This window comes from Osmia bicornis, chromosome 4, assembly GCF_907164935.1.
Source record: "Osmia bicornis bicornis chromosome 4, iOsmBic2.1, whole genome shotgun sequence".
Classification (NCBI taxonomy): Eukaryota; Metazoa; Arthropoda; class Insecta; order Hymenoptera; family Megachilidae; genus Osmia; species Osmia bicornis.
The window spans coordinates 8,240,621-8,253,033 of NC_060219.1; the positions used below are offsets into that span (position 1 = coordinate 8,240,621).

The window sequence follows — 12,413 nt, forward strand, 5'->3', positions numbered from 1 at the left end:
CGTAATTGAGTCAACGGCAATGGACACAGCATAAAAGACCTGGATATAAATACAATTTGCTACCAGTGTTCAGTCAAAGCTACCAGTTTAACAAACAGTGCATAAATTGGTTAAACAATTCATAAACTAATTGAAATTGTTATACGACAGATGAAATCAAAATAATCTAATTAATAAATTAAAATAAAAAAAGATAAAAATTGATGAAAATATTTACAGTATTTCTCGTTTACACGTTTCGTAGGTCTGGGTCACGATTGACCCGGTCACTGTCGTTGAAGTGGATCAGCGTTTAATATGAATTCGTGAAAGGCTCGATTGATCGTTGTACTTCAACTTCCTCGGTAGTTTTTATCTAGAAATCTCTGGTACTTGTAATGTTAATTTACGTTGAAAAGACGCCGATCGTCGCCGTGCTGCTTGCGATTCATCGGGTTCGTTCGCAGAACTTTCCTACGACCGATTTTCCCTTTCGCTCGTGGAATTAGAAATTCGGCACGAACACGGCCGCTCTTGTTCCACCGTTCATTACGAATTCACCTGGTGCCTTGTCTGTTCTTACACGTACAATGACCTTCTGTAGGGAGAAGAAACGTCTACAGCGAAAGTGTCATTGCTCGTTGTTGCATATTACCGGTACATATACCGCTTTCGCCGTGATTTCGTTGGAATTCTATGCGTGTCCCTTTCTTTTTGGCCTTTTCCATTATTGTCCTCGGTTCGTCTTTGCGCTTGAACTGTCCTATTGTTCGAGCTCATCTTCGAAAGAATCAAATCTTGTCAGACTTTATTCGAATCTCGCCATTTGACGTGCGATGTCTTGAAAGTTTTCACATTGAGATTAGTGGTATTCGAGTTTCTAACTATATTTAAGAAGGAAACGTGTTAACGCGTGACTCACGGTATCTGACGAATGACTATCTTTTCCGCAATGAAGGATTGAATTCATATGAATTCTTTTCCACCTGGAAAACGCGACGTTTCGGTATATTGAATGTATACGTCATAGAAATGTTCGAAGCAATACAGAATGACAAAAAATGCATCGATCACGATTATTGGTGAACGTATCCTTAATTGTAAAATCTCCGTATTCGCACGTTCCCCGTTCGCGGAATTTGCCTATTCATGGTTAGGCATTTGCGGCCGCTTTCCATATTGGCAAATTGAGAAAAAAATAGCGAATAACACGCAATGTTGCAGGAAAAAAATAGAGAAAATATTAAAACGTGCAGGAATCGTACTCAATCTTCTGGAAGAAGAGGTGTTTGAACTTTACGAACATATTTTGCTTCATTTATTTATATACACGAATAAGATGATAAATTATCGGTTTATCGTTCGTAACGAACGAAATGTTTTTTTTTCCATTGTATCGCGAGTTGTTTACACGGAAAGGATTGATCTTTTGGTACTGTTTTGCATGCAAGTGAAAACCGCAATAGGAAACATTTTGATTCTTTGAAAAATTACGATACCACGTAACCTCCACTTGTATCGGCTCATTTCTTTCCGTATTTGTAACGCTTTCACGAGACGCAAGTCCCTCGCAAATAAGCTGGTTTTACCGTGTTCTCATAACTCTGCAGTGTCCCTATATCGCTGACTTAACAAGTCCTAATTATCGAGTCAAGAATCGAAGAAACGTTGATCCATGTTTTTAGAAGTTGCTCGCGAACTTTACCATACATCATCGTTCGAGTCTAATTTGTACCCGTGTTTCTTTCGACGAGAAAAAAGGTAAAAATCGGCCTTACCGTGCGTGTCCGTTGCGCAAAAAAGAAAGAAAAAACTAGATAGATAATCGTGTGTAATTTTTCGTTATTCAGGATGCCGGCGAGTAGTTGAAAACGATTCGAATCAAGTGTGTTTTGCATTCCCCGTTCGGATTACAATGCACATTAAGCCACGGGCAATGAACATTAATATTCAGCCGTTGTTTCGTCATTCAATTTCTCGTATTCGCGTTGTTTGTAGCGAAAATAGCTAAGGAACTGTTACGTGGCGGGGTAATTCATGACCCAAGCCATGAATACGGTGATTACATTCCCTCGAACGATCCGCTTGTACCGTAAAATACGTTTTCGTTCAGCCTTTCTGATAGAAACTTCAAGTTTACCTAACACACGTGAAAACGCAACGTTATTGCGAACAATTAAGTCGTCCGGTTGATAATTAAGCAATCATTCATTCAGACAAGGTATTCGCGATGATAATTCATTTTATTGCGCTAAAATTTCATTAAAAAATTCTTACGCCACTGTTTGCATCAAGAATCTCTGCCCGATCGAGAGGCTAAAATGAACCAAAAAAAGGATGATACGCGATGGTACAGAAATAGTCCCATTCGGTTGGGAGTCAAAACCGGACCTCTCTGTTACCAGAGAATAAATCCAGCCGATCTTTGCGGATCCTTCGAATCCTTTGGAATGCCTATCGCCAATACGACCAAACAAAATGTTAATCCGATTAACAGCCAAATCTGACATATTTTCGCTAGCGTGAATAACTGAGCTATTTTAAGAATCCCTTTGTAATTGTTCTACCTGTATCAAGAAGAATTAAGAAAATTACTAGAGACATTGGATGTGCCATTAAATATCCGAATATCAGAATTCAGTGTATAGCGGAGGAAAGGGAATTACGATATACTAGTCACACCTCGTGCTTATAAATAAAAGAAAGAAGTTGTTCAACGTTCCGCGGCAGAGGATGAAACAAAGGAAGCGTCGAGGTCCGGTCAAAGGAGGATCCGTTCAAGAGCATCCTGTCGATGAAATTTCCGCGATACTCACGCGTTGATGCACTCTTCTGGCCAGGGATTACGACCTTGCAGCCGCAAATCCGGGATTCGATCACGTTCGCCTTGTCATCAGAGACCCGGTCGAAACTCGCCTTTTCTTTTCATGCGTCGATCACCAGCCCGCCATGGGAAGTTAACATTCCGGTGGCGTCGCCCGTGATCCCAACTCCGTAATCTAAGGCCTTTCCACTCGATGTAACCACGATCGTACGGTACATGGGTCCCTTTCTTATTTCTCCTATGAGCCACGCCTAGCACTTGCTCCGTGGAACCATTTACACACCCTTCACCATACACAGAACTTCGACAGGAATCGTGGGCGAGCACTTTGGCTACGATATATCAGCCTGCTGCATAAGTTCTCTGTCTGTTAATTTCTCAACCTAATCGAAGAATAGCTTCATCGGTTCCAAAAAAACGTCATGAGGTTAATTGATAGTAGGATTTCCCTGAATCGTTAATAAGAAACTGGTTCAATTTTAGACCGAAAGCGGATAGATGTTAAATAATGAACAGCGGCACCTTAATACCTTCTTCGAAGCGATCAAAGATCACGAACCTGCTCCGATTATTCCTCGTAGCCTCTCCCCTTTCGGTCCATGACGCAAATCCAGCTTGAATTTGCTCGATTTCTCACTGATTCACAGAGCTAGCTCCCTGGTTTCATAATATGTTAGGTGGAAAATAGATTTCGAACGAGCCATGAATCCGTTTCATTCTTGGTCGCTCGTTGCGTCAGATTTTGCAAATAGGAACAAAATAACAGTAAGTTCGAGCACACCTTTCTTACCCTGATTCTCGATGATCTTTCGATGGCATTTACCGTTCAAGATCAAGATATTAGGTTGCTGCATAAGGTCTCTTATTTTTATACCGTCTGCGAAAAAGAGAGTTCTATTGTTACTTTCAAGAATAAAAGATTCATCATTTTCCATCCCCGCATCGTATATGCATTAACCCTCGGACCGTGGACCATGGAGAAAAGCCCATTTAACTTTAGGCTAATTTTGTAAGTTTGGGTCACAATTGACCCACAAGTTTTGCTATTCAAGGTTTAAGGACAAATAACATCGAGTAATTATCGAGCTCGAATATTTCTTGGATCGACAATTCAATTCCGTGTTGAATCGTTAACTAAATCGGCAAAAAGTCACCGTGAAAAGAGGCAGGAAACGAAGGTGTTGCCAATCGATTGATGAATCACGGTTTTCTGTTTTTCACCGATCCAAAAACAATCGATCGAAAACTTTCTCGGATAATAGAATTGTAGCTCGCGTTCTCGAGATTCAACGTGTCGATTGTTTTTGCGTCCAGTTGTAACAATACGTTTGTCAACGGTGCGTTATACGGTAGGCTTCTCATACACGCCATTACGGTCACGATACTCTTCGAATATGTAATTTATGAGTTACACCGCGAATACCAGTCGTGTTCTTCGATCTGCATACAATGACCTACCGTGATACAACGAACATTGTCACAATTATTATCGGTGCGCGTGCATCGGTATTGATTTTTTCAATATTTCATATCGGTGGGTTTGGTATCCTTTCTTTTTTTCTATAAACACCGTGTGGGACACACGTGCTTGTAGATATGGTGGAATTTAACCTTTCACCTCTTTTAAACTCGTTACCGTTTGCAAAAACTTGAATAACTTGTATATTATGCTTTGTTCAAAGATTGTTTCTTATACAAAGAATTCTTTTATTTTTATTATTTCAACATTCAAATCATTAATTTCAATGTTTCAATCGACACTGTTAGAATGGATTGAAATCGCAGAAATTTGTTAATCAGTACAGCCACGCCGTTGTTATTAAAAAGCATGGCGGCGATTAGGAAATGGAACACAGAAGAGACCACCGAGGGCGGTTAGCGTTGCAAGAACGATCTTGGCGACGCAGCCTTCTCTCGTGATTACCGTCATTTCGATCCTAGAACATTGTATAGCGGTGCATGCTCGTAATCATGGTTGACGTTCGTGTAATCGACAGTTCCTGCATCATTTATTAACGTCTCTGGTGCTGTTGTCATCGCGTTTCCGAGTATCGTGGATCGTTCAGATCGAACGAGGACGATGGTTGTTTTTTCTAGGACAATATTGTGCAATTTGTGATTATCAATACTCGCTGTTTTTCTCACCATACCGGATAACTCGATAGAAAAAAGAGGAAAGAAGCGCGTTTAAGATCATCGTGGGCGTCCGTTTACGACAGCGCGCTTAGTTAAATCGAAATTACAGCTGTTTCTTCTGCATAACCGATTACCAAGATAAAAGTGTGTCATTTAAACATCCTTACTCGCTCCTCTTTTTCCTTTATTCTTATTTAATGACTGCAATGTAAGCAAGACCAGATTTTTGCATCCATCGACCTTGCCGCCCCCGTCATTTGCGCTGCTTGGGGTTTCTTACCTAACTGCAATTATTTCTATTGGTAAACCCAAGTTTTTTTGCGCGTTACACGCTTGAGCTAAGAATTTATTTTCAGCAGAATACCAAAAATAGAGGTGACAAGTTTTTAGAGCACTCTTCAACCGCTTCTCGCCGCGAATCGAATAGATATATCATCGGAGATTATCATCGGAATGCGAGAGGTTGAAGTCAAAGTCCTGTTTCGCGGAGGGTTTGACTTTCGCAACGAGACGGTTCAGCTCGATACGATCGAATTTTCGAGGCGTTGCCTCGTTCCGAGGAAATAGCGAGCAGAATCGCTTTTCTCCGCGAACGAGCGCGGGTCGACGCGTATGATCACGCGTGCACGCGTTCACCTATTCGAGGGATGCAATTTGCATAAACGTTGCATGCCGGTGCCGGTGCCGGTGCCGCCTGTTGCTCCACATTCCCGAGCACGCTCGTAATACGCGCAAGGTCCTCCTTTGTCAAGGATGAAAAATTCCTGCTCGATAGTCACGCATACCATCCCCCTAATTAGAAATACTATTTTCCTGACCCGAGTCACGCGTAGCTCGTACCAATTAACGAAGTGCTCTTTCACTCTATTAATAACGTCGGTTGACGAGATGCGTTAGACGCGTTTGGATATGAAAAATTTCATGCAATTCTGTAATAAGACGTCTTAACGGTATAAATTGTTCGCCGTCCCGAGAACTTAAGCACGGTAATAACATTCTAATTGCGGCAATGGTAAATACGAGAACGTTCAAAGTGTCCTGTGCCGTGTTATTTCGACACACGACACTTTTACCGGCGTGCAGTGCGTCGAGCAAGGTCAGACAGTGTACCAAGACCAACGATAGAAGCAATTCCGTCGATTTCGTAAAACCTTTTTCAACTTTTCCTCGCCTCTGGTCGCGGTTAGGCCTACAAACAGTTAGCAGGCCTGGCATGCGTGCACGTGTCACGCGTGCACCTTAGTCACGTGCAGTCACCACTTTATCGTGAGACAGCTAAGGAAAAACTGGTAACCTGATTGTATCGCGTACGTATTCCAGCCTAATCGTCTGAATTGATCAAACTCGGCTAACGGAAGACCGAAGCACAAAACAGATAGAAAATTGAATAAATTTCTATTTCCTTAGAAACTTTTCAAATACCGTTGGAAATGAATATTTTGTGCTGATTTTTAGTTGCACGAAAAATTCGCAATAAACCGACGGTATGATCGAGATGATTAGCGAACTTAATCATGGAAAGCGTATTGGATAACGGCGAAGAACTTACCGGTTTATTGCGCTAATTCTCCTCTACTTAACTTGTTCAGTGGGCATCAACGTTTTAATTACCGTTCTATTAATGCAGTTTTATAACACGAAAATCACGAGCGCTTTCCAATTATGTAAGAAATAGTCGATGCATTATTAGAACGCGGTAGAGACTGGTTCCATGCTTCGTAAATTCGTGAATAGCGTTGAAATTATCGTAGGGAATATATTTTCACAATTCCTTGGACGATTTCTTTTTTTCATTTTTTTTTTTTTCTATTGATACTCTATGTAGATCGTAAATCATCACCGTCATCATCTGCATTGGCTCCTAAAGGTAAGACGTTAACGTGAATTTTGTTTGTTTCTGTTCGCAGAGAATTTAGCGCCGTCAGAATTGAAGAAATTACGGAACAAGCAGAGAAAGCAACGCAGAAAGGCTGAGTTGAAGCGACAACAAGCTGCTCAAGCACAAGAGAAAAGGGAGCAGCACAATAAGTCGCGACAACAGGCTGATCCCGATTTAGAACAACCCACGTTAGACGAACTTATACCGGAGAAACTGGAAAGGGTTAGTTAATAAATATATTCTGCGAACAAAGTTTTCAGTTTTCTTCATGATAGTTGAACATTAGTTGAAATGAATTCATTGGTTACAGGTCGAGGATCCATTGGAGCAGGCAATCAAATTCTTAAAACCTCTGCAAGAACTGGCATCGGACAGAATAGAGACACATCTTATGGCATTTGAAATTTATCATCGTAAATGTGCGTAGAAATGATTAATACCTACTTAACATTTTGATGGCCGTTATTCAATTATTGTTACGTTAAATGAAATAAATTGTTATCGGTAACGTTCAATTGAATGTAAAAAAGAATGTAAATTCACAAAAGTTATAAATTCCACGGTATACTATGCGGCCGTCGTAATGTTAAAAGGATTACTATCGATACATCGTCCGGTATACATAATCTATTTGTTTGATAAATGAAAAATATTTGTTACAGGTAAAACGTTGTTGATGCTTAGGTCGATTAAACGTGCACACAACCTAGATCCAAATCATCCTGATCTTCACACGTGTATAGTAAATTTTATATTACACATAAGCCATTTAGGATTAGAAAAACCAGTGGGCGAGGTCGTGAAACGGCAAACAGCTGGGATCTATTCCACATCAAGCACAATGTACTTTACGCTCTTCCACTTCAACGCTGAATTTCTGAAGAAGAATCGAAACTCACTGCCGCACCTTCTACAGGCTGCAAAGATCATGGATTTCTTGGATATGTCCCCTGTTCTCGAAGAGACAGCTCTGTCACTGGTCACGAATATTGACAATCTCGAAGGTGTGACTCTAGAGAATTGTACAAAGGTGCTAGAATCGATGCGTAACGGTGACTTTGGGGATTGCGACGCCGCGATAGCCGATTTCATGGCAAAATGCCATAAACGTTTCCCGTACGCCACGGCTTTTCGGCCTCCAGAAACAAAGGCGACGACCAACCATCAGGAGAAGGAGAATTCTATCAAAAACTGATCGAGGCACGCACTGTCCAGCGTTACTGATCTACTACGTAGTTAGACGATGTAATTACGTGGAGGAGCGTAGAGCATTTACGAAGATCTACGGTGAAATTCGTCGAATGGAAGCGTACGATATAACAACGGACATAGTGAAGGGAAGCGAAATTGGCGGATTTAATTAATAATTATTACACATGTATTATATATACACGAACCGTTCCTGGAAGGTTTCAAGTAGTGCGAAAGAAACAGTGCTGGAACAGTGCTGGATAAACAATCTTAATAAATTATAATACGAAGAGGCGCGAGAACAGTGCCTCCGATGACATGGTCCCGAATTTTAGGTGAACGAAGAAAGGATGGCTTAGCTAATATTAATTAACAATTGGAACAGATAGAATTAACACCGCTGGTCGCTCTAACGACAAAGCGGTAACGCTAAATGGAAAGATCAACGGCAAAGTGTGAAATGTTTTAGTGCAACGGGATTTAAGGGAGGGCGGTTGAAATATGGAGGGATAATTACGACGGGCGGGGAAAGTACAGTGTGTAAATTATATGACGTGCGAAACTAACACATTGGTACAAAATACAAGACTTGTATACATTCATATGCGCGTTCTATGGATATTTCTACTTGATGTTAAAGTGTACTATTTTCAGCGATATCCGCATAAAACACTCTACTGTGTAGAGTTTGAAAACTAAGACGATCATCGAGCACCCGATATAATTGTACCGCGCATGTTCGTCGCTACATTTGAATAGACTTTGTTCCAAGTCATATACTATCTTCTAGTTCACTTCATTCGCGAACCGTTTACACAAAGTGAACATACGATCATAACGTTTTCCTTCTAGATACACTAATTTTATTTCTGTGTTCGAGGCCAGGGTAATGATCTACGTTTGGATTGGAGCCCTGATAATTCCATCGAGAATAGTCAATAACGAAGTAGTGTCCATTTGCGAAAGTCTTTGTGAGAGTTACTAATAAGAACAATAAAGTGCGTATTGTATACGCAAATTACCAAAGTATAAATACGATAAATCGAAAACAAGTGTTGATAGAAACAAAAAAAAAAAACAAATATCATGCATCTGTATGTGAACGGATTACAGAAATTTTAATAAAAGGTAATGTTACAATTTACCGGTAAAAAATTAACAATGTTATATGCTTACCTGATTTATTTTTTGAAAATAACGATATATATATATATATAAGTTGTGAATTTCCTTAAAACAAAAATTAATTGAATATCATACAGATACTACAAATTAGTGATAATGTTTGTATATATTTCAGCTATTACTTTAACAATATATACACGTATATATATAAAACATATTTCCTATCTTATTTAAGTCATAGAATATAATTTACAACTGATACTATGACAGTGTTGAAAATTCGCTCGAAGTCAACTTAATTTGTAATTATAAAAATAAGATATTTAAATCGGCTTATATGGTAACATAATATTTAAAGTTTCGATTCACTCGCAAAGTAGTACATATTGGATAAATTTTACTACTTAATTAAAAATCAATCGATGGAATAATCTATGAGAATATAATAAATGCAATTATTGTTTCCGTAAATACCTTCTGTAAATGCATGGAATGTTTCTCAGGGCTATGCAAATAATATCGTAACGTAAGCGATAATATAAATGTTCTACACATTCATTGTAATATTAGTCATTTCATACGACGAAAGAAAAATATTATCATGCCAGTTTATCGATAAACAAACTTCTTGCAAATAGTATTCATTCCTAATACAGATTTAATACACATTATTCACGATGTACCAAGTTTCCGACCATGCATCTACCGAAGTGTTACCGTTTGTTTATTAATATTTTCTTTTTTTTCAACTCTTCCTGCAATCTTTCGCATAATCAAGGATCTTAAAAGCTACGTATATTAGTTGCTCCAATCTTTATCGGAGGTTGTTACCTCAGTATACAAATTTCTATCTCTCATAAATAAGATCAAATTTAAAAAAAATAAATAAATAAATGATGCTGGTTAAGGATAGTGTATCAATTTTTAGAGGGTTCAGTTCAAATTTGCCTTTTGGTCCTTCATTTAATCTTACAAATAAACAATAAGCAAGGATATCTCCACTTTTACTCTTCATCTCCTTCGTACAAACGAATTCATCATATAGGCTTCATACAAAGTTTTAATTTGTATAATTAATTTTTTAGAGTGGTTTATAATTCTATTAAAGGAAGCTTAAAAAACGAACAAATTAATGATCATTAAATATAAATTTTATTTCAATCATTGCATTAGAACGTGTTACTTCCATTTATAAGAGACTATTACATTGCCTTTTGAAGTTCGAATTAATAAAAAAAAAATATATATATATATAATAATGCATTCAACAATAGGCAAATCTTTTAACAAATTCACACGTGTAGTATAAAATATTCACGTATTTTCATAACATCGAATATCTTTTAATATGATGAATTCAATCACCACGTATAATTACTTTCTGTTTGTAACTTTCCTCTATTATAGATGCCACTACGAACGTAAATAAAATAATATTTTAAGCGGGATATGTATAGTATGTACATGAACGTATTATCATCATCATATATATATCAAAACTCTGTGTCCAATTCATCTTTGTTGTTATATTAATGACGATTCATCGTGAAAAAATTATATCACGTATCCACAATCGCCCTTCCTTCAGTCATTTTGAAAAAGCGGTAAATATTGTTACATATTTCTACCATACCATACTTCATCATATTGTACAGTGAACCAGTTTGCAATATTATTGCAAACAATATTACCTTAATACTTCATAGTGTCTTTGTATTATTGCTAAATTCTTTCGCATTCTGTACATTATTTTATTTATTTTCCATAAGCATATGTGGTTAATGTTAAACATGAAAATAAGGAGACATGTAAAATTTTAACTAAGAAAGTGGTATTCTTCATTTTTGCCTGTACCTACTTCTAATACAATTTTATATGTAAATAATAGTAACTATTCTATTGACTAAATGAGTCAACATAAAAATGTTACACCACATACCCAATAATACCATGAGCCATATTTTCATGCGTTACCAAACAATTAATATTAGTTAAAAATCTGACCTTACAAAATGTCACAAAAGAAATGAAATAAATCATGAATACATATTATAAAAATACTGTTTATTATAAACATTAACATTATTATTATATTATTTTTATTATCTAAGTATGTTCATATACTCTCAAGTTTTTTTGAAAGTTCTTGGATCTTGTCATTTTTATCAATCTCAGAAAAATCAATTACAATCTGTTGATTTTTTGGAATATATTGCCTGTAACAAGAATTTCAAAAATTCATATTACTAAACTTTAAAGATATGAGTACCAAAAATTAAAGTTCTTACAATTAAAATATTTACAAAATTTCAATATAAAAATAAGGATTGAAATAATTGAGATACCTATATTTAACACCTGCTGCATCAAACATTCTTTTTGCAGCTACGATTTCATTTTTATGAGCTTGTTTATCAGACATGTACACAACTAATTTTATTCCAGATTGTATTAGTACTTTAGCACATTCATTACATGGGAAAAGGGCCACATAAATGGAACAATTTTTAACATCACTGCAATTCTTATTTAAGACAGCATTAACTTCTGCATGACATACTACAATTTTTATTATATTATAATAATACCATAATGCCAAATTAAATTATATAATTCATTAAATTAATCTTTAATTTAAATTAAATATTTATCTAATTTTTAAAAAATAAGTTTATATTTACTTACCATAATAAGACTTGTCTTGTAATTTATCATTATAATCCTTTCCCCATGGAAATTCATCATCGCTACAACCAGTAGGCATTCCATTATATCCAATGCCTAGAATTCTTTTTTCATCATTTACTATACATGCACCAACTTGAGTTCTGGGATCTTTACTACGTTTTGCCGCCAAAAAAGCAATTCCCATAAAGTATTCATCCCACTCTATATATCTTTTGTTTTTATTGTTGATATCACTATGAGAATGACAATAGCATACTATTTACATCATACTAGTAATTATTACAGTAAACTTTATAATATTGTGTATGCTATACCATTTAGAATTAGTTTCTACAAAAATACCATTTTGTGCCATTTTTATAACAGCCTTTTATATTTATTTACAAAACACGTATAAATTTGTTAAATGTTAAAATTGCATAAAATTATAATAAATTACCACTGTCCCAAACTATGTATATATACTACAGTTCACCAGAGCGTGCCAGAGCCCATAACTGCGAAAAGACCAGTTTTCGTTCTTTGCGCATCTCCAGTACGCATCTTCGCCCTGATTGGCGATACTCCCAAACGAAGTGGAAAGCGATTAGC

At 36.9% G+C, this 12,413-nt stretch overlaps 2 protein-coding genes across 2 annotated transcripts in view; one reads left to right on the top strand and one right to left on the bottom strand.

Moving 5' to 3' along the window:
- LOC114873275 (N-alpha-acetyltransferase 15, NatA auxiliary subunit) overlaps positions 1-10,055 on the top strand; it is a 32,042-nt gene extending 21,987 nt beyond the window's left edge. Inside the window, exons 9-11 of the mRNA XM_029181443.2 lie at positions 6,847-7,040; positions 7,129-7,237; positions 7,481-10,055. Of these exons, the coding sequence (XP_029037276.1) occupies positions 6,847-7,040; positions 7,129-7,237; positions 7,481-8,013 (836 nt within the window). The 3' untranslated portion in view covers positions 8,014-10,055. The remainder of the gene's footprint in view (positions 1-6,846; positions 7,041-7,128; positions 7,238-7,480) is intronic.
- Positions 10,056-11,181: 1,126 nt separating this feature from the next.
- Positions 11,182-12,351, bottom strand: LOC114873276 (deoxycytidylate deaminase-like). The gene is made up of 4 exons (XM_029181444.2): positions 12,137-12,351; positions 11,820-12,055; positions 11,480-11,693; positions 11,182-11,350 (listed from the first exon to the last, which is right to left on the bottom strand). Exons 1-4 carry the CDS (start codon positions 12,175-12,177, stop codon positions 11,251-11,253), a joined length of 591 nt encoding a protein of 196 aa, XP_029037277.1. The 5' UTR covers positions 12,178-12,351; the 3' UTR covers positions 11,182-11,250.
- Between the last annotated feature and the right edge of the window lie 62 nt (positions 12,352-12,413).